General features: G+C 33.0%; 1 protein-coding gene across 1 annotated transcript in view; it reads right to left on the bottom strand.

The window, feature by feature from the left end:
- Positions 1–291: 291 nt before the first annotated feature.
- The window catches only part of Brms1 (breast cancer metastasis-suppressor 1-like protein), a 47,449-nt gene continuing 23,179 nt past the window's right edge, over positions 292–24,561 (bottom strand). Inside the window, exon 3 of the mRNA XM_089642387.1 lies at positions 292–1,977. Within this exon, the coding sequence (XP_089498513.1) occupies positions 1,687–1,977 (291 nt within the window). The 3' untranslated portion in view covers positions 292–1,686. The remainder of the gene's footprint in view (positions 1,978–24,561) is intronic.

The raw sequence follows: 24,561 nt of genomic DNA, 5'->3' as shown, positions 1-24,561 counted from the left end.
GGCGGTGTTTTCGTATTTGAAAGTTGTGTCGAAGAATAAATCAACAAAATGTTATTCCTTGGCTTTCACTAGTGCTTGCCATGTAATTAAAACGCGATTTGAGACAGTTTAGTGCTAAACTTAATAAAACGAAAGTACGGCAATTACCGTATCTTTTGCTTGCGACTTTGAAATCTCCACAACGTGTCTATATGTTTTGTAATGTGGAAGCAACCGCATTCTTTATGAAGACTTTATCATTTCAATAGATCGATAGTTAGCAAGTTATTTACATTCGAAATTATACAAAATACCATAGATAATACATCAAAAAAACAAATGGAAATATTCCATGGAAACGTGCCGACTGTAGCTGAGCTACGACCAAACTGAACGGACTATTAAAGCAGTTATGCAGTGAAAGATATGTGTTTGGTGTATAGGTAGAAATAAGCCAGGGCGCCAATGTGCGTGGTTTCGCGATTTGCAGTAGAATGGCTGCACGATGTTGGCGACACTTGACCTGTCTCCTTGTTTCTATTATCTATGTACTATTGCCGATTGTTGTTTTATATTATTGAGTAGAGTAGAGACCACTGTGCGTCGTGAAACCAAAAAATATTTTGCATTTGTATTCGTCAATGTTATGTAAAAAATTATGCCTGTAACATATAAAAAATTGTATCAGGGTAATTTTTTTGATACAAAAAGCAAAATTTGAAAAAAAGGTCCACCTGTTAAATATCGAGGCGGATACACTAAAATATAATTGAATGGGTAATTTTGAAAACAGCACGATAAACATAAATAGCATTCAAACAATCGGTTTCATACGAATAATATTTACATTCCTTCCAGTGGCGTAGCGATAAACTTTTGACCCTAGGGGCCTCAATCTATGAATGTCGCGGCTTTTGAGTGGCTAGAATACAAATCATTCTCGCAGCCAGTTTAATCGCAAAACATGCATCTAAACCACCATAAGCCAAGAAACGCAGAGACAAAGTTAGCGCCGCATGATGATATATCAATTGAAAATCAGAATATTGAAGCGCTGGCACTTTTAAGACTAACACGCATATAAAATCAGTGATAGTTTGGTACAAAAGCAAACACATTTTTTTTACATCCGAAAGATTTACTTCTTATCATCAAGCGAAGTCATTTTGAGATCAATACTCTAAGGCAGCTGCCAAGGCTGTCGCTACGCCACTGGAACATTTTTCTGATTGGCAGAAAAAATTAACACTTTGAGACCTGATGATATTTCAAACGAACTTTGTATGAGTAGTAACTACGGTAATTAAAAATAAAATTGGTCGGACGAGATATCAATCAGATTTTAGTTATCAAGTTTTTTTTACATATAAGAATAATAATTTATTATCGTGATTGTATTTCGGGGACTATGCCGTGTTCTTTAGCCGAGTTTCAGAGGCAGGGCAGATGTTGGACACATCATCAAGGCTATCTGAAACGTTGGCAAAAAGAGGAGGAAGCGCAATAGGGCATAAGACCCCAAAATTAATAAAGATAATAATTTCGGCCATTAAAATGTTAAATCATATTAATTTATGCTCAAAGGTTTAACAATGATAGCAAAATCACCCCTGTCTAAAAATTCGCTTAGTTTCACGACCATGTTGTTTTCAAAACGGAAGTTAAAAAAATATGAATTGATACAAATAAAATATGTTTTAAATACAGCTATGACAGCGTTCGTTTCAGGGCTTTCCTTATAATAGTCCAGTCCTCCATTATGTCTTGTTCGCTGAGCATGTATACGATGTAGGGCCCCGTGACTGTGACTGCCTTGCGTCTCGCGCGCCCCCGGAGCCCCGAGGCAGGGGGCGCGGTGCCCCCGCCGTCCAGGGAAGGTGTGCCCCCGGCGCCCCACTCGCCCCAGGACAATTCCACGTTTTGCCTGTCCTCTTCCAACCGGCGGATCTTGTCGAGCAGCTCGTCTTGCAGATAGTCCCAGACGAGGAGTTTTTCACTCTGTTGACAAAAAAAATAGTTATTGTTATTACGAACCGGTGCGGGAGAAAATTTTGTCCAAAAGGCTTATCGTCCGCATATTATTTTAATCTAAATGACGGAAAGTATGGAAACGGTTGCAGTTTTAAACTTAAGGTTAACTGAAAAAGACAATTACAAACAGACTAATTATATTTATAAACTTATAACAAGGATATAATTTATAAACATTATTTATTTATTTTTTAGAAAACATATATTATTGTTATTTTTAAAGATAAACTTGTGTTTACAATACAAAGCACAAAGGGTAACAAACTATTACAGGAAATAATTATTAGCCTGAAACATTCACATAAATTGAAAAAAAATTAAAACTAAAATTGTTGGAATTTTTTTTCCATTTATATGTGTGTTTCGGGCAAATTACATATTGCTTATAATAATGTGATATAAATTATTGTTTTATATAGAGGGAACTAAGAAATCTTTGTACAACATAAAAAGACATACTAATCCAAATAAGAGTTTTATGCGAATCTTTTTTAAAATAAAAATATTTTTATTTATTTAAAAGCATGGAACTGAACTTGCTACATCGACTTCAGTCGTATTTATTAAGGAATCCCAAGGTTAATTCGAAGATCCAAGTTATAAAAACAAAACAAAAAACGAAAATGTAGTTCTATAAAACATATTTATTTATTGATTTTAAATGTACATAAATAAACCATAAGTTTTCACATAAAAATCAACCTCACTAGGACTAATCGACAGTATTGAGATTAACAATTTATACATTTGAGTGAAGGAAACAAAGCAATCATTACACTGTAACTTTGTAAAGCATCATTGAAATGGTATGTCAAATAAGAATAATTCGTATTGCAAAGAAAACTGAAACTCAGATCAATGTATCAATTTCATTTATCAAAATTGCATACACAGAGATTCATATTACTGTAATAGAAAACTTTATATGAAAACTATTAGTTACCATCTTGCTTCGGATTTCAACATTATTTTCGTGCACCCTAGCATTTTAGCACAATACTGCATAATATCCATAAAAAACACGATAATACTTTTGGAGGTGGAAATCATTTTTCAATCATTTTTGTCTATTTTTTCTAAAGTGATGTGGAGAAGCAGTCGATTTAAAATTTAAAATTAGTGTGAATTAATTTTTAAAATATAAACATATATGAATTAATTAATTTTTAATGTATATAATGGACTAAAGAGACATATCTGGTCATTTTTGGATGGATTTTGCTCTGCAGGTGAGTGATAGCGGATTACCGACACCTTTGCATTGATCAGATGGATTCATCCAGTTTGTATCATTTGTCAAAAGAGGTCTATTGAAGACTAAAATGTTTGAAATATTTTTTGACAATAATGTGCAGTGCGTATTATTACAATGTGCTGATTCATCTTCATTAATAATTCTACTCTCTTGAGAGCTGGTTGATCTTATAATCTCATAGTGCGAATTCAAATATATTTTGTGCTGAGTTGCCGTCTGCCGCAGAATTGAAGATCAAGGAACAAAACTCATTGTAAGTGGGATTCTCTGGTGAGTCTTTCTGTTTATATGTATTTGGTGGCTGGTTATAAGTTGTCTTCTCCCGCAGAGTGAATTCATTGATCAATCCATTTTTTTTCATAGGGAATTAAAAATATTCCCTGATGATCTGTGCTATTTACAAGTCAGATTATCACCATGATGAAATTTTTTTTTTAAATTATATATTTGTCAATATTTACAAGGTAATTTTATACAATAACTGTAATAATACAGTGTGTTTCAGTTTATAAATAAAACGTATTTAACTTTACGAGAGGGTAACGAGTGTAATAAAAATTATAACTTAACATACATTATTTAAAAAAAGTATTTATGCATTTAAAGTGAAGCGAAAGAGAAAAAAAATACAAGAAAACTGACGTGACATAAAGTGATTTAGCTAATAATTAGGTAAATTATTTAAGGTTGTGTTGTATACCCCTCAGATAGCATAAGCAATAGATTCAAAACTAATGGTTTAATAGCCATTCCTATGCTTAGAACGACCACGGCTCAGCACCACTATTCGTATTTAGGTAAGGTAATTTGTGTACCTGATATATTGTACCCTTAATTTACTTACGCTTACTTAATCTGTAATAAGATATATTATTTTAATTGTCTTTAAAAAAACTAACTTTCTAATTTGTGTACCTGATATATTGTACCCTTAATTTCCCCACGCTTACTTAATCTGTAAAAATATATATTATTTTAATCATCTTTAAAAACACACTTTTCTAATTTTTGTACCTATGTTAATAATATATTATGTTTGTATTTATATCAAAAGTTTTTGATTATTGTTTAAACAATCATTAGAACTAAAGGTAAATACTCCTCCCATAAACACGAGCTCCTGGAGCTCAACTTATGGAGTAGTAGAATAATAATATGTAATAAAAAAAATGTAATAAATAAATAAAAAAAATATTTTAAACTCATTATAATCAGGTTCTAATCTCAGCTCTGTCACTAGTATTATACAACACTACTCCAATGTACGTATAGTAAGTAGTGTTGAGCAAAACTGGTATGCATTAAGATGAGACAATACCCTAAAATAAAGCCAGAAACTCAACGACGTAAGTGAAGCAGCCGTGCACAAAAATATGCGACGTGTGGCCCTGGTGTACAGGACAGATCTGCCGTTGAATTTGCCATATCAAATCTATAAAATAAAGTGGGAATCTTAACGACTTAGGTGATGAAGTCGTGTTAAAACAATATTCGGCGCGCGGCCCGGAGTAATGGATGGACCTACGGTCGGCTTTGCCCTAGCAGGCCTAGAAAATCGATCTTTCCGTGGGGTTTATTTTAATTATTTCTGATGAACGTATTACGAAAGTCTCAAATGTTTCTAGATGGATTCCTTTAGGAAGTTACTAATTCATCGTCTAGAAAAATAAAATCTTGTGCTTACCACTAATTTTGTAGTTGAAAAACGTTTTATAAAAATTTCAAACCGTTTTATATAAAATATTATAATGGTAATGCCCTGCTTTTATTAATCTTAAATATAAATAACTTAAATCCGTAGGGATCCTTCTACAAATATTTGAGATTTTAGTAATACGTTCATCATAAATAATTAAAATATGAGCGTCGAGTAAACCCCCGTTATTAGAGCCTTATGTCGCCTTAATGGAGTGCATAAGCAACCCATTGTGTTTTGCCTACTGCTCTCACATGCACCATGGCATGGTGCGACTTGTTTGAAATATCTTTGTGTATTTACCGTATTTTTTGCGGTAGAACTTGAATAAGTTGTGAGGTCGAATAATCTGATGGTTTTTTAATTCTAATTTTGACTAGTAATTTGAGTTTTCAATGGCAAATTTGAGGTCATGTGGGCTTCATGCAATGATACCATATTGCATTATTGAACGCGCTAGAGCGTAGTATATATTTAAAGTTAAGTATATTTCTTAATCTTTTTATAATAGTTTGAGTTTTCTACCTAATCTGGAACATAGAACTCCTTGTTTTGTTTTTAGCAACTTATATTGATAATTGTAAGCTCCGCAACTGTGTGACTTTGCGAGCTGAAAATGTTTACGTTGAGTTAAAAATTTCTGAGACCAGAGCATACATTCTTATCCAACAAATTTAATAAAAGATAATATTATTTTAAAGCTTCATACCCGACTTAAATGAAATGGCTAGCTGAAAATAGTTAGGAAACTTAGAAAAAAGAGGTGCAGATTCAATGACGATCTAGTCCGGCCTTCAAGAGATTGTAGGTAGTTGGGCATTCAAAAACGGACATTCATGTGTAAACTTTACGAATTACTTCATTAGGGAAAGCGTGAGATAGGAAGACACATCTAATAGTGGTGGGAGGAAGCGCAGCATCAAACAAGGCAACATAGAGTGCCTCTTAAATATTTGCCTAGAAGGTGGTCTTTAAGATGCATCCCCTAACAAACGGGAACGTGCTAAGGAAACTCAACAAGGGGAGGGAGCTCTTGAAAATAACAAAGAAAAGAAAAACGGTGTACGTGTACACCTCGGACATAAAGATAAAGCCATCGAACAACAAGTTTTATATGGGAAAAATGATCATTAAAAGAAAAGTGGGACTGGGGTGGTTGGCCAAGGAGATATTTTCGTTGTTTCATCAGTAAGCAGGTGTGCCCATAGGGTGCCAAAAAATACACCGTGGATTTGCTAGTAGTTCACCGCCCTTGCCTGGATTTCATGGTATTTTGAACCGTCAAAAATGCTTCTAGCGTACTAAAATATTTACTATTCGTTTGGAAAGGAAATTATGTATCTTATTTCTTATCAGAAGCTAATCCTCAAAGTAATCCTCAAGACACCCATCACATATCCAACAGAAACGCTATTTACAGATTTCGGGGTGCCCCGAGTAGAGGATATCTTAGAGAAAAATGCAATTATCCAAATTTATAAAGATAATATAATCAAAAACTTTGAAACCCACCTATCAAAAAGAAATCAATACAATATCAAAATGCCAAAATGTAATACCAAACAAATGCGAAATAACTATACCTACTTAGGAATAAAGTATTTCAACAACCTTCCGATTGAAATAAATAAATTAAATAAATATCAACAAACTTAAACTAAAACTGAAGTTACACTTTCAGAAATAATTAACTAAATAATTGCCTGTTTTTTCCTTTATTTATATTTATTATCAGTCCATACTCATCTCCACTGTACTTAGACGCATCGCAATATTCCACGTCGAAATAATTCACATTTTCAAATGTTAAAGAATTGTATTTATTTGCAGGGTGACTCATCGGACTAATTTTTATTGTAAAGAACGCTTATTTAGCTGGAAAATATAATAAATCTCGAATATTCTCATATGTCTTCATTGAATAATATTTTTTTTTATTTTAACATTAGAGAAAAAATATTTCTCGGAATATAAGTAGCTAAGTAGTTTTCTCGCTTGAAAACACTTGGCATGAACCTATAAAGAAGTTAGGCAACATTAGTCCTAACTTTCAGCATAGAAGCGTCACGACGGGCTGGCGGCGGTTAGAAGGAGTTCCATAACAAGCAATTATATGAAATCAGTTGTGCTTTATAATTTGCATCTCTTCTGTAATTCCGAACATTAATAATCTAATGGCAAAAAGTCTTTAATGGAGTTAATTAGTACATACACAGATGAATAATAAATAATATAATAGGGTGACGGGCAAGTCATTTCATAAAGGCAAGATTTAAAAAAAAAAACAAAACATATTCAGGAACAAGATATTCCAATCAATGTAATGATTACAGAAGAAGTTAATACTAACACATCTAAACGAAATATGAAACACAACTAGGAAACGAACCCAGGATCTCTTGTCTTACCGCGGACAGCGTCTTAACCACTCGACCATTGGGACGTAGTTATTAAACGTCAAATCTCATATTTCATATTCAGAATTAAAATTTAAAAAGGTGGCTGCAAAAAATGCGGAAAAAATATTTGCAAGATGATAGCGATTCCATTCATTCAATTTTGCTATTGACTTGCCTACCAATGGACAATGGACAATATCAGCGGGAGCATAACAAGTCAATCGGTTTAATTGTTGACAGATGAATTATCTAAATGCGTTTAAGATCGACGATTGATTTTATTAATTTAACATATATATCCAGCTAACAATAAAAACACCCTAATATAATAAATAGAACTTCCTTCTTCTTCTGGCGTTAATAAGATTAGATTGTTAATGTTATTTTTAGTTGTAAGTTGCTAAATATGTAAATACTCGTATATATGTCATTAAGATAGTAGTTATAGGCCTTAGTCGTAAGTCACTAGATATAAGTCTTAGAGATAAGTCAGTAGTTCTAGTATTAACTATTTAAGAAATATATTTGTACAGCGCCCTTGAGGTGATTTCTCACGAAAAAAGCGCTTTATAAATTAGCCAAATATTATTATTATTATTGTTAATTCCGGCAAGGCAAGATATCCTGGGTTCGTTTTCTAGTTGTGTCGGTAATCTTATTATTTTATGTGTCTTGTTCTATTTCATGTTTCGTTTTGATTTGTTAGTATTAACTTCTTCTTAAATGATACTAAATATATTGTTTATGTTACGGAAAGAGCCAAGTAGTTAAACAGTTGATAATAATGCAAACTTAAAGTATTTGTAAGAAAACTGGGATATTTATAGTTTAGTCTTTTTATGGCCAAAAATACGCTCTATATTTAAAGTTCAACAGAATCCTTGGGACATTTCTAACAACCTTCAACGAACCTTCCATTAACAATTCCTTTGAAACCTAACAAATTTGCCGAGGCTTTGGTGATCATAAATCCCCATTTGCATTGTGCTTTCTCTGTCACCCGCCATACAAACGCGCACTCAGACGTCGCTCCATCCCGTTCGCGCGCTAATGCAGTAAGCCCCGGACAACGCACCCAGAAAATGACGTGTTTTTATTGACTACCAAACAAAAGCAAAACAAACAAAAAGCTGCTTAAGGCTTTGTAAAGTTCATAATCTCTTGAATATGTTGCATGGAAAGTTGTACAGAGAGCGAATTATCTCAGGGTTACTTTTCTTTAACCAGATTTGTGGCAAGATTGGCGATGGAGCGCCATAAACATGGCATTATTAATTAAACAGCAAAAAAAAATAATCAAGACAGAATTTAGACGGTTTTAATAATAATAATAATAATAATAATAATATTTTATTCCAGGATGTGGGGAGGTTTGTGCAATCCCACACGTCCCATATAGATATACATTTTTTTTTTGTACAGTAGATATAATAAGTTATCAAATAAGGAAAACTATGCAGGGTGTGGTCTTGAGTGCGCTTGGGCCCAGCGCTCACTCAGGAGTGGCGCTTGGTGCTGGTAGGCTGCGGTCACCAACGTATTGGCGGAGGCCATTAGCCGCATCCTGGCTCCAGTGACCCGGTGTCTCATCAGGCCGGCAAATCCATTCAGTCCTAGTTCCGTGAACATTGTCGATGCGCTGCTGTATCTTCGGTATCCAAATATTATTCTACAGGCGTCATTATATTGAATTCGGAGTCGTTCCATCGAGCAAGTTCGGTAGTAACACCATGTCTCACACGTATACAGGCCAGTACAGAATGCGTTGAACAGTATTTTTTTAACGGTATTGCTGCATTTGCAAAATCTGCGGGCAATCATGTTAGAAACTATGCTAAGGCTTCTCCTTTGTCGTTCGATATCGCCATCGTCCGATAGGTTTTCATTAATAATGTGCCCCAAGTATTTCACGTTCGAACATGTATTTATTTTTGCCTCGTTAAGGTATACGGGGAGCATATTACTTGTATCTTGACTTTTTCCGTGGTGGAACGCAATCAATTCCGTCTTCTTCGGGAAAAGAACGAAACGCAAGGCACTGCTTGGCGAACCCCAAATAGGAACACACAGCACACGGCTGTTTTCTCTTGGTAATGTCTCTATGATTCCTTACAAGACCAGTCAAACGTCGAAAAAGTCTAAAAAAACCAAACCGATTATCTCTCCTATCGGCATACTACTTGTATTAAATATATTACATAAAGATCAATGATTGAACAGTATTATTTATACAATCATAAACTTTAAATAAAATAAAAGTTGTACACTAGTAGTTCTGTGAACAGTAAACCTCGCATCCAAAAATATAGTTTCTAATTAAATAAATGAAAAGAAATGATAATATTTGTAAGTAAGAATTTAATTAATACCTACTTAATTATAAACAATATTTTTAATTTCAAATTAATTAATTACACAATTAGTCCAAAGAAACATCACTATTCAATGACATATCAAGGCACCGAAATATTGATTATTCAATTTGACCGCTTGTAGAAGGTTTCAGGCTCACTGTGGCGGAAAAAAAGACAGTATCCAACATTGCCACCATCTGGATCGGAAACGGAACGTACAAAAAAATTACAACATTAAAACCAGGCGAAATGTAAAACGGTTGAATTAAAACAGGACTTAAATACGCGGGGTAAAATTTTTTTATTTGATATATTAAAGTACAAATGTAAAATTATTTTTTCTTTAAAATCACAGCTAATAAGAGCTTAATAAGTAAGATTGATCACGTAAGAATAACAAGCATTAAGCATGTCGACTGACAAAATTTCTGTGGGAAGCATTTTGTTAGTTTTACTACGAGATTTCATGAAATGAAACAATCTTAATTTATATTATCCTGAAACAGACATTATCTAAATGAGAAGGAAAATAAGTAGAAATGTTTCAGAGGTGCTTTAATTAAACACTGCGAGTAGAATACATCTTGGCGTTTGAAATAATCGACTATTTTTTACATAAGTCTTTCTATAGGCTTATAAGCCCAGAAAAAAATAATGCATAGGCCTATGAAAACTGCTTTAAAGTTAAAAAATCTCCTACTTACGAAACCATTTTCGGTTATGGTTCGGTATTGGTTTTATTGTATAATGTGGCAAATTAAGTTTTTTATTAAATGATCGGAAGAAAATTAAATATTTATGCCTGAACATCCACAAAATAAAATAAAAGGCACTTTTTGGCCATGTTTTTTTCTTACATAAATCAAAACAGGCGGATGGTGTTAAGCAGGAATTTAAACCTTATCGCCATCTACATAAGGGGTGTTATTGATAACGGCTCGATTTAAAATATTACACGACGTAGTGCATCGCCTTAACGTATGGCTGAAACGTTAGTTAATCAAACATAAAATGCTTATCAAGCAAGAGAAAAAGGGTTATTTATAACGTAAAATTTTGATAAAACACAAAGTATAGGGAATAGGGTGTAAAAAACCGACATGAGTGTACACTTGCATTAGTAAAACAATTCTTACATATATGCAGGGTGTCCAGGGAGTGTAAATAACTCCGGAGGGTGATTCTACATGATATTTATTACAAGTAAAAAATAAAAATAACGTTTTAACTTAGTTTTTAGGTCAATAAGTTCAATTTTTTGTTTGGGAAAATAAATATTCTAAAGTGGAGAATGCATTTGTATGAGATCGGTGTTTTATTTATATAACTGTGAATTGATTTCAATGCATATAGCAGAAGCAATGTTTTGCACTTCTAAATGCAAATAGCTTGCTCGTAGGAGATTGCAATTAAACAGGGTGTCGGGGGTAAAGTGCACTAACATAAGATAGTACAAGTAAAAAATATAAATTTACTTTTTTGGAAATTCCACCGTATTCAGCGAAAATAATTTTCTTCCGTAGAAAAATATTTAAATGGGAAAAAATGTTATTTATTTTTTTACTTAACCATCATGCAGAATCTTAAGTTAGTGCACTTGTGGACATCCTATATATTGTGCATCTTGCCACAAGCTGAAAACTGAAAACGCGAATAATTTATTTATTTATTATTCATTTCCGCCCTATCGGGCTTTTACAAGGAACATTTTCAATTTATGTATGTAAGTGTAACAGGATACATGGATAATAGCATATGTATATAAAACAAATTGTAACGTGTTCTATTACACGTAAATGAACCGTAAATCAAATCCACAATAAATAGGACAGTGAAGAGCTCATTAATTAGTTTTGAATAAATCACGGGAAAAACAAGAATGAAGGAAAAGCCTACCTTGAATTCCTCAGAATCCCGGCAATAGGGCTGTCGACGAATTTGCACTGTTCACGGGGTGAAATTTCCTCCGAAACGAGATAATCATTAATATGATTTTGATATTTAGCACAAAGCATGTGAATAATACAACGAGGACAACTTTTTTGCTACACGACACGAATTCGAATGCTGTACTTGCGACAATTTACAATGCAACAAAAATGTTCTTATTTCAAATATATACGTGTGTACGTTATACATTCGTATAAGCATACAATTATTCATGTTTGTTGCAAACCAGTAAAACTGAAAACAGGAAAATAATTTCTCGTAAGGTAATATTATAAAAGAGATATATACTAATATTACAATGTGTAAGTTCAAATAAAACTTAAAAATATTGCAGTATTCATACAAATGCATTAACAAAAACTGCAGCGAAACACTCCAGTCGCGCCCAAGGCCCATTTTTAATAAATTTGCAATACTTACATTAACAGTTGTAAGTTACTTATAAAGTTGTAGTGTGCGCGGTTCTTTACTCGGGTAATGGTGTCGTTGATTCGGAGGTCGTTGGTTAAAGGACCGTAAATTAAATCCGTAAAAATACAGTGTGGAAGCGTTAAATAAACTGGCAGATGTTCGCATAAATCTTGTTTACCGGTGGCATAAAACTATAAAATCAACAGTAAAAAGGTAACTGAACAAACATAAGGCGATGCACTACGTCGTGTAATATTTCGATTCGAGCCGCCATCAATAACACTCCTTGCGTCGATGGCGATAAGGCTTAAATTCCCGCTTAACACCATCCAGCTGTTTTGATTTAGGCAAGAAAAAAACATGTCCAAAAAGTGCCTTTTATTTCATTTTGTGGATTTTCAGGCATAAATATTTAAATATTTTCCGATCATTTTATAAATAACTTAATTTTCCACATTATACAATAAAACCATAACCGAAAATGGGTTCGTAAGTAGGAAATTTTGAACTTTAAAGCAGTTTTTATAGGCCTTATAAATTATTTTTTTCTGGACTTATAAAAAGACTAAAAGACTGAAAAAAAAGTCGATTATTTCAAAGGTCAAGATGTATTATACTCGCGCTCGCGGTATTTATTTAAAGCATCTGAAAACATTTCTAGGCATTTTCAAACCAAAAACACATAATTTTGCATTACTACGTAGTGCATCGCCTTAAATAAAACAAAATAAAAATTATAACTCTCACTAGTCTCACTTGTTCGGAATTATTCGTGACATAATACATAACAGGACAGAAGTAAAAAAATCTTAAGTATTTTTTTGTTGTTTTTGTTTTAATGTTATCGTGTTTAAATTGTAAAACTCGATTGTAAAAATAAAACAGCCATAATTTGCGAAACATCTCCTAGAATGATGATAGTAATAAACCAACTGCGTTACATACTAGCTGACGTTTACCCAGCGTTACTCGGAGACTTGTATATATAAATCTTTCGAAAGAAATTCTCTATATATGTTATTGAAAACCCTATAAAAATCCTTTGCGTGGTTTAGAAGAACTAAGCGTACAAACAGATGCGGACAGCGACCTTGTTTTATACTATTTAGAGATAAAGACCGTAAACTAAAACTTTTAGAGCGATTGATACGAATTCTAATATAAAGAACAAATACAGGTAAAGGCATCTCACGCAACATACATATTTTGAACGATGGTATGGATCACCGAAGCGATGCTAAGAGTATATTTTACTTTGGAATGAGGTGCAAATATAAGAAAAGTATTTTAATTCTACAGTACGTAATAATTCATTTATTCGGCGTTGCCCGGACATTACACGGAGTTTTTCGAAATCAGACTCGGACAGTGACTTTTGTCGTATTTTGAATGTCAATTGTGCAATTTTTTTTTAATCTCGGAATAAAACTGTAGATTTGTTAACAAATCAAACAAAAACCGCCCGCCCACCACAAACACTCACATTTGTATAAAAGAGATATATAGATTAGAAGATAGAAGAAGATTAATATTATTCTATTTGGTAAATTCCTTTTTGTTTATTTAAAATTAAAATTAAATAAATGAAATAAATTATCTAAAAGTACAATTTTAAAGCAGTTCCCTTTCACCCCCCCTGTACCTACCACGCTCTCATGTTCTGTCCCCCTCTAATATTTTTTTCTCTCTCTCTTCATATTGTTAACTCTTCATATTTATAATTATGTATATGTCTGTTTTCAAGTGCTGCATCATGTTGCAGGATTTTTTAAAAAACAACACTTGATTTAAAGTTACTAAAGAAAAACCACTTCACATTCGTCAAACGGTGTTTTTGTTACACATTGTAGAAAGATTATACTCTGTTTATTTAGAATTATTACAAGTAAAAATGCCTCGCAACATCAATTTTCAGACCTATGCGCTTGCGCTACTTTGCGCGCATTCGCGTCCATGCATGTCAGTTTCCCCGCGAATGACGGTGTTGGTTTGTCATGAGTGATTAAAATCATGTTTTTTAATAATTACATCTATTCTAATGTCCAACGCACTATTTTATTAGTATAAATCAACATATTTACTATTATTTTGTCATTTTAATCCATTAATAGTGTCATAGTGTGAATAATATAGTTTCATCTTATCGGAAAAGTTCTTATTTATTATTTTTTTTACTGACTTTTACAGCGTGAATTTAATAAATCTTCCATGAAAGTCGTGTTGTTTTATGATATAAATGCCTTATTCATGTGTAGGTAAATAAAAAGTTTAAAAAAAGTGTTTTATATTGATGACAAAATCGATCCAAAATGTCTGATTTTTTGGTTAGTAACGATATAAAGGTGGAAGTGACAGATATGAATGTGTTATTTGATTTCTTAATTCTCTGAAATTTTAAAACATTAAAGTGTATTTCAAATACAAAAATTTAAAAGGTCATTTTATCAAGTTTTAGTATTTGTTTTTACGACATCTTTACAATGAATAAAAATATCGAACATTTAATATACCTTGGACAAATTCCGAAATTCTATGAGAAATTATTGTTATTTCAAGTTTATACAACGGATAAACAACCCCCCTTTGACTGGATAAGCAATGTATATATCTTATGTATCTTTCCATGGAGTATTTCATGTCAGTTTCTATTTAACATTTCACTTAGTAAAGTTTTAACATACACGGTCGTTTATCAATTGCATAAAATTTTCACCGCTTTTTTTAGTAAGACCGTAAGCGTGCAGCGGAATTCGATAAGTTTTTCCGATTTAATTTTATTTGTGTTCGTCGGGTTTTGAACCCAAAACCTCTTGGCGTACAGAATAGTGAAGTAAAATAACTTGTACTGGGCGGGGTAATTACATCAGAATATGAAATTTGACCATCGACAAGATTTGACAAATAGCTGTACATAATTTCGAAAGTCTGTACAAATGGATTAAACTTTTGAAATTTCGATAAAATCTGAATTAAGTTTAGGTACCTAATCTGATAGTATTATTGTCCCAGCGTCTGGACGATGTAGGTTCTCTGATTGGTCAAATTCATATTATGTGATTCGGATAAATTCTGCATTGGGGGTCTGCAGGCAAAAAATACCAATCTGCCCCTCAATTTTAAGCAACCGTAAGGTTCATTTCGGTTTGCAGGCGACTGGATACAAAAAAAATAAGACATTAAAAATTAAGACACGATTTCATACTGAAAAAGAATCGCCACATGTAATACGATATTTCTTCAAAAATATCGTTTCTCCTCATATAATTTTTGGATAATATCGAAGAAAATATGTTTTAAAAAGTTTATAATCCATTGGATTAATTAAATTACAGTGAAAATTATCCACAATTACGTGATTACGTTTGACGAAAAAAGCACACGTTCATTCAATATGGCCGGCAATAGCTGGCCGACACAGAGCGCACCTCTGGCGGTGTAAAAACTAACCAAATAACTGGCGCGAATATTTAAATATGCAAACCATTACTTGACCATTAAGCGTTTCATAAGAAGATTTCTTCTGGAAGTTTATTTAAACTTTGCAATGGCATTTTTCATTATTATTTATAATTTTTTTTGCTTATTAATTATATCTGATTTTATATTGACATGTTTTATAATTTCTAAAATTTAAAAATTATTTATTTGCGATGCTTTAATCCTGATTGTTTATTCATATCTTAAGAAATAGGGTAAAAATAACGTTTGAAGAGAATATGTTTAATTTTTTATTTAGTATTTCAACTTTCAATTTATTAGAATAACCGTTATTAAATGTTATTTGTCTTATGAATATATTGTTTTATGCAATTTTTTTTTCAGGTCTTAAAATGCTTCACACAGGATATAAAGCATCACAAATAAATAATTTCGAAATTTTAGAAATAAGAGAACATGTTTATAAAAGTAGATATAATTAACAAGAATTTTTTTTTATAAACTCTCTTTTAAATATTTTCCCACTTAACTGGTCTTTCATATTGTAATTCCTAATTCTTATAAACCCAGCCTACTCTTACCCCTCCCCCATCCTTCCACTTCTTTTTCCAATTGTAATCTATATTTAATTTTTGACTTCGGTGTATACTTCGTTCATGAAACATGTATTGGTTGTATATAATAAAGTGATGTTAAAAAAGTTATTTGTTTTTTAATAAAATAAAGTTTAATAGGATAACATTATTTTATCTATTTCCATTGTATATCAATGCATACGTACATAATAAAATGTAAACATTATATTTATTTATTAATTGGACAATTTGCATAGCGCCGCTTTTGTGAGATATCACCTCAGGGGCGCTATATTGTAATAATCTACCTTTATATATAGATTTTTACTCTCCTGATGAAGGTGTATATATATTCTAACTTTAAACTTTATTAGATACAATAACAGTTTTAGGTAAAGAATTACCACCAGTTGGAGTAAAATTTACACCTTTTAATTAAACCGACTGTTAATCTCATCGCACAATTACCCTCCTTTTATCCATAAACACGGGTACAATTAATCAATATGTAATAATCTATTATCTCAGTCAACTTTGTTATAACTATCTTTGATTGTTGTGACAAACTATACGATATTGATTCAACTTATAGACATTGACGGTTGTAACACATATTTAAGCACTGCAAGTCTCCTATGAGCAAATTATATTAGGTACTATAACAGTAAATATCAGTGCCGTGCAAGAAGTGCCGCCCGCAGGGTCTAGCAGCAAAAACCCGCGGAGCGGGTTTTTAACTGCTAGTATGCTTTTAATGCCTCAAATACTCTACGCCACTCCTTGTTCAGTCCATCATCTCTACATGTACAAAGCATCTAAAGCGTCCCATTCTTAACATTATTCATAACGCTTTCTTCCTTGCTTTTCTTTCGGATCATCATATTCGTAATACGGTCACACGTTGTTTTACTAAACACCTCAAGCATCTTATTTAAAGTGCGTTCGGTATATTTTACCCCTCCTCATGCCTAACAGCAACACATCAGGGTTGGTATCAGTGCTCCATTGTGAACTGATAACGGAGGATTGAATGTAGTCTCTAATGTGTAAATTGTACGGGCGTTGAAATTTTTAATTTAATATTTTCATTTTTAAAAAATTCGGAGTACTTTGTGGAATTCCATCGTAATGAGTATAATGAAACAAATTTATAATGTAATCGGTTAAAACCCGTTCGGGCTGGTAAATAAACAAGCGGAATAAAGTTTTAATATAGTTTACTTATTACAAATAATCTGACAGATCGTTAGTATGGACGACGATAATCTCTACGTATGCAAATAATGTGTCATGTTGCAAACAATATCACACACATTAATCAACTGCATTGCATAAAACATTTAATTTTATAATATTGATCGATTGATTACGAATTGTAAATTATTAGTTAGAGACCATTTGCAGTGGTGTACATTGCTCTATGACCAAAAATAGGTGTAGTTTACAAGTTCGGATATGAATTATCGTGCTTTGAATCTTCCGATTAGGGATTGCAATCCCGCAAGAAAATGTCAATCCAGGTATTTGCGGGACTGAACAATCTTAGTCCCGCTGGATCCAGGTATTTGCGGGATCAAGCAGAGTGGACTTAGATATCTAATCAATCGTATAATAAATACCTCGATCTACCAACCTTGTTTTTAGAGTTTTAAATTTATACCTATAATAAAACAAGTTCTTTGGGACATTTTAAATTATTTATTAATAGGTGTACCTTTAGTTAGACAAAGGTAAAGTTTAAGTCATAAATTGGCAAAGAATAAGATTAGACATCAATTTACATAACATACCCGCCTCGGTACAGACTTTGTCTAGTGAGGTGGGTAAAAGAAATCTATGTACACAAATGAAAATAAAATAAACGCCCGGATTGCCGGCACTGAAACTGAAACTGAACTGAAACTTAAATAATAACGTTCACACGATAAACAATATTCTTGTACAATGAGCATGTTTAATTAAACATTATTTTGGAAATAGCTTCGTAAAAAAGTTAAAGTATTAATTGTGTCATCTGATAAACGGCTTCTGATATTGGACACAAGGTAGCCAGCGGCTGAAAAAGCTCATTCAGCTTCCACGCTGGTTGGCACAATAGTCATTAGCGCATTGTAAGTGAATTGAAGGTATGTGCCTTTTAATCCACCGGACTCGAAGTAATTCAAAATAAGTGAGGGTAAATCTGTAGTTGCTCTCTTTCAGCTTTAAAAGATCTTGAATAACCATCATTTTTAGTGTCTTGCCGTAATTCATAACCATTAATTTGATTGAATTAGACGATGTTGGTAAGTTAAAACCCCCGGCTTTAAAAAGATCTCGCAAATCCGACGAGGTACAGAAAACTCGGAATGGTAAACCATCTTTAGACACCATTCGTGATACCCTCTTTTTGACGGTATTTTTTTCGCTTGAAAAATGGTCAGTGATTTTATGCTTCTTTGCCAAAGTTGATGGTTGAGGTTCACAATGAGCCGATGTGGAAGAACTGGACGTCGATGCAGTTGTAGAAGCTTCTTTGTAATCCCGCCAGTCCAGCGGGATCCCGCAAAATTTTCGACCGAGATTAGTCCCGGAAAATGTCTGCGGGATCTCGGTATTTCGGGATCCCGGTATACCGGGATTGCATTCCCTACTTCCGATGATTGTTGTGGCCACTGAGTAGATATATATATATATATATATATACAGGGTTTTCCAATAAGAGGTTTTATTTTGATATCGCTTGTATGGCACGTAGCGCCGTCTTGTTGAAAGTAAACGTTGTCCAGATCAATACCATCCAATTCCGGCCATAAAAATCATTAATCATCTCTCGATAGCGCAATCCATTCGCGGTAACTGTTGCTCCAGCCTCATTTTCGAAAAAGTAAGGTCCAATGACTCCGCCGGACCATAAACCGCACCAAACAGTCACACGTTGAGGATAGAGAGGCTTTTCAACAATAACTCTTGGGTTTTCCGAGCCCCAGATGCGACAATTTTGCCTTTTGACGAAGCCACCGAGGTGGAAATGGGCCTCATCACTCAAGATGATTTGCATTTTATTCATTAAAGTGAATTTTAGTAATCTCAATGCGTTGTTGAAGCGTGTATCGTTCCATTTTTATTAATGGCGTAGTTTCTACTTGTCAAATGTCAAAAAATGACAGCTTCAAAGTAGCATCTACCGAAATAGCGGGCTATTCAAAATAACACCTCTTATTGGAAAACCATGTTTATAATACATACTAGAAAGGCCTTCCATGCAGATTTGAGTGGAAATTAATGTCGCCATTGTCTTAGTACTTTTGAATCTAGTATATTCATCACGCGCTCTGTCTCTCATTACACTTACCTGACAACGTATATCGACAGGTCATGTGACAGAAATGAAAATTTCATAATGATGATGAAACACAGTTCTGTAGTTGAAATATAGGGTCCGATTGATGACTTTTGAATCACGAAACACGCCCACATAGCCTTTCTTGTGTTCTTCATTTCGTGCAAAGAATAAAGAAGAGAACGAGATGTGCCTTAGATTTGAATGGAAACAAATGTATTACTGACTTAGTACCTTTTGGTTCTAGACCATTTAGCACGCGGTCTGTTTCTCTTACACTTCCTGAAATTGTATATCGCCCAATTTTAAGTTACAATAATTATGGCAAAACACAGTTTTAATGTAAATGTAGGCCCAAATTAGGCTTATATTTGGATCACGAAACACGCCCACAAGGCACTTCTTGTGTTATTGTTTATTCTATGATTCCGTGTTTGTAGCCAACTGAAAAAAATGGCGTACAATTCTTTACCAAATTGGTGGAAAAATACATTTTAATCAGAAATTTGTGGCTTTTTTATTTTTTCAATTATTTTTTCTTACGGTTTGTTAAACTTAGAGTGGGCACAGATTTTCAGCCTTAAGTTTAATTTTTATTAGAAACAAGGTTTATTCTATAATTATTATAATTGATTGAAATTTGTGTTATGGTGATTTGTTTTTACAAAAACTACACTATATAAAAATCAGCTTAGTGTTACTATTATTACGTGAATGCGGTAACCGTTATTCAATCGATGTTATTTCAACTTTATACGTGTAATTTTTGAAATTTAATTAATATAGGTACCAGTTATTACACACACTTAAAAAACATACTAGGTAACGAATTTGAAAAATATAAATACGAACATCTAATGTATTTTCAGTGAACCTTTACTAAATAACATCATTTTTCGCTTTATTAAGCACAGTAATTGTATTTTTTTTTTTATTTACTTTATTTATTTTCATTTCTTTACATATATTATACATATTAATAGACAGTAAATAATAACATAATAGGTATATATTACCAAATTGTATACACAAGAAATGAAAACCCACTAAGGCACTGCCTGAGTGTGGGTAATATTAAACCATTACTATATTTCAAGAACCTAAGTATAATATATATAATGTAAGTAGAAAAAGTTTTTTTTTTACAGTTATTATAAAAGTAAAGAGAAAACATAATGTACAATAGGTAAGTTTTTAGATTCTCACGGCCAAAAGCATTTTTGTTGTTTGTTTTTGGGGTGTTATGCCGTGTTGCGCTAACTCCTTCTTTAGCCGACGTTTCGGACAGCGTTGCAGTGTCCATCATCAGGATCCACATCTTCGGATCTACCGGATCTGCCCTGATGATGGACACTGCAACGCTGTCCGAAACGTCGGCTAAAGAAGGAGTTAGCGCAACACGGCATAACACCCCAAAAACAAACAACAAAAATAATGTACAATAGTTTATAAAGTTTTAGCAAGTGAGTTGTAGAAAGGATCAATAAATTTATATAAAAAGCGTTTCAATATCTGCGTCATACAGCCATAATTTTACCTCCTTAACATATTCTGTTGTTTTATTTATCATTTGAGTTTGTAGTGGTAGAAGGTTAAATGTACGAGGACCAATGAAACTGCTATGTGTCTGCATTAATTTAGTATTTGTTTGGGGGGTGTAAAATATATTATTTGTTCTTTTGCTCATTCTGTTTTCATTTATTTTGAAATTATTTTTGTTTTTAAATAAATATTTCATAGTTTGTAATATAAATAATTTACGAATGTTAAATAATTTAGATTCTTTGTATAATATGTCGGTCGAGAATGTTTTATTTTTGTTATATATGACTTTAATTATGTGTTTTTGAATTATTTGTAGGGGCTTAATAAATGTATCAGGTGCACCACCCCATCCTATAATTCCATAAGTGATTGCAGATTGCACTAGGGAGAAGTAGATAATTTTCAATTTTTCAGCGTTTAAAATTTCCTTGAGTCTATAAAATATGTAGGTAAGATATCTTAGTTTAGAAGTGGTTTGATTAATATGTGATTTCCAATTAAGATTAATATCTATTGATACTCCTAAATATTTCATATTTTTGACATTAGCGAGTTCGTTGCACAGGAAGCACATTTCTTGATTGCAAATTGTATTATGGATTCTAATTTTAAGGTTGTCTTTTGGTTTGTTTTTTATGTTTTTATAAAAAGGTAAGTAAAATGTTTTGCTATAGTTTAAGACAAGTTTGTTGTATTTTAACCATTTTGAAACAAGTGAAATACATACAGTTGCTTTATTTTCTTTTTTCTTCTGTTATTTCATTCGTTCTTTTTATATTATATGTATTTAATGTTATTTTATTATTTCTCCATTACAAAATTCCGTGCATTCAATTACTTTAACTTGTGTAAATGGAAAAACGTATAGTAAAAAAAACGATGCGTTTTTATACGTTATAAAAAATATGAATATACTCTAGAAAATCAGATTTATCGTCTTGCCTTTTAACGCTCTGATTTGAAAAACAAAAAACTATATTATTTTTGAAAAAAAAAAGCACAGTACTTTTCATTCAGAATCAAAAAACATATCCTACGCTGTGTGGCGCTTATCAAGAAAACATTCAAGTCAATGCACACAGTGTTATCAACAAATCATATCGATGTATTTACCGAACGAGTCGGGAACATAATATTATATTAAATGTAGGTACACATTAACATCAACTTGCGTAAAAGCGAAACTCGAACAAAAGTGTTTCGTGAATCGTAAAGAGTGGAAATCCGGGAGTTATTGCAAAGATCCATGTGATCGTAGTAATATTATTATTTTTTAGGGCATCAGTGAAGTTTTTAGTCGGTAACACATATTTACATTTCGAGGATGTACCCACAGTTATTGTGCTACTGTGAAAGATGGGACAGCGATTGTCAGATCCGTATTTAGTACAAGAGCAACCCATCCATTATATAAATATTTTAGAATTGAAAAAATATCTAAAACAGGAGAACTGTATCGCCACTATGATGTAAAATGATTTCCATATAAGAATTAAGTGATACCTAACCTAACTAAGTAACCGTCATGCCGTTTCTCCGCAGGGGTAGGCAGAGAGGACGGACCGCCAAACAACCCGGTCTTGGCACACACTTCTTGCCTCATTCATACATACATACTCTTCTATTATTCTGACTCTTGACATGGCCCGACTCGAGTATCTGATTCACTTGACCGTGCCATGTCTTCCTCGGGCGTCCCCGACTTCTGCTACTATTCGCATTTGCAACATATATCCTTCTTACTCTCATATCTTCGCTCATTCGTTCTACATGCCCAAACCATCTAAGCGTCCCTTTCTTAATCTTACTCATTACGCTTACATCAGCCTTGTACTCTTTTCGGATCTCCACATTCCTCACACGATCAAACGTGGTTTTACCACACATTCGCCTCAGAAATCTCATTTCAACAGTTATACCTAGTTAAAGAAATAACAAACATAAAAACAATAAAAAAATCTACATTAAAACGACTGAATGTTTTTTTACAAATATATAGATTATTAAGAGATGAAATTTTGCAAACTCGAACTTTAAAACAGGAGGAAGGTAACTGTCTTCATGAAAATTCGAAAAAACCAACCCACCCCTTTTTCCCACCTCTTACATGATAACTTTAATTTATACTCGATGATATTTTGCACACTTGACATTCAAAATAAAAGGAAAATTACTAATATAATTTTAGATTTCCCAGGCCAAAAGTATTAGCGTGATATATTTTGGGGTATTATGCCGTGTTGCGCTTCTTCCTTCGTTAGCCAACGAATCGGTAAGCTTCGCAGTATCCATTTCCAACATCTACCCTGATGATAAAGACTGCAATGCGTCCGAAGCGTCGGCTAAAGGAGGAAGCTCAACTCAGCCCAATACAAAAAAAGCACGATTAGGAAAATAATTATTGTCCACATCTAAAGCACGGACAGCTATTAATGAGATAATTATAATATTAGCATTATTGAAACTTACAACATTCGTGGCGGAAATCCATTATAGTATAATTAATAAAAACAGCATTTTTTCAATTGTTTTTCCAGGCACCAAATCAAAGGTTTCTACAAAATTCAAATACAAAATTTTTGAAAACCAACCCTTTCAAAAATCCATTCCGGTAGTGCAAAGCTCTTAACTTATTCAAAAGTAAGTACAATACCCTATAAGGCGATACACTACGTAGTAATGCAAAATCATGTTTTTTTTGGTTTGAAAATTTGGTCGCCTAGAAATGTTTCAGATGCTTTAATTAAATACTGCGAGTGGAATACATCATTGCCTTTGAAATAATCGAGTATTTTTTAGATAAGTCTTTTTATAAGCCCAGAAATAAATCATGTATGAGGCCCATGGAAACTGCTTTAAAGTTCAAAATCTCCTACTTACGAACCCGTTTTCGGTTATGTTTTTATTGTATAATGTGGCGAATTAAGTTATATATAAAATGATCGGAAAAAAATAAATATTTATGCCTGAACATCCACAAAATAAAATAAAAGGCACTTTTTGTCCATGTTTTTTTCTTACATAAATCAAAACAGACGGATGGTGTAAACGGGAATTTAAACCTTATCGCCATCTACGTAAGGGGTGTTATTGATATAAAATGATCGGAAAAAAATAAATATTTATGCCTGAACATCCACAAAATAAAATAAAAGGCACTTTTTGTCCATGTTTTTTTCTTACATAAATCAAAACAGACGGATGGTGTAAACGGGAATTTAAACCTTATCGCCATCTACGTAAGGGGTGTTATTGATCGATTTAAAATATTACACGACGTAGTGCATCGCCTTAATGATAATCAATATTATCATCCAAGCATCATTCTATACAGTGTACATTGTAACCGAAACAATGTAAAATCATCTATGGATTCTCCGGGAATTATTATTATTTCAGGTTATGTATGTGTATTTTTAAATGGCGTTATAAAAATAAGTATTATTATCATTATTGGCCATGCAGCCCTGGAAGCAACAAGGTAATGCAGGTAAACGTGATGAATTGCAGCTAGGGTCGCGCGACACAAAGGAATCGAGAAAGCGAGCAGAGCGGCCTACCTGCTTCTGAATGGGACCCGAACCTCACCGACCAACCCCCTCCCCT

Source organism: Hesperophylax consimilis, chromosome 18 (genome assembly GCF_061612785.1).
Source record: "Hesperophylax consimilis isolate HC1 chromosome 18, BYU_Hcon_1.0, whole genome shotgun sequence".
Classification (NCBI taxonomy): domain Eukaryota; kingdom Metazoa; phylum Arthropoda; class Insecta; order Trichoptera; family Limnephilidae; genus Hesperophylax; species Hesperophylax consimilis.
This window is presented reverse-complemented; position numbering and strand designations above follow the sequence as displayed.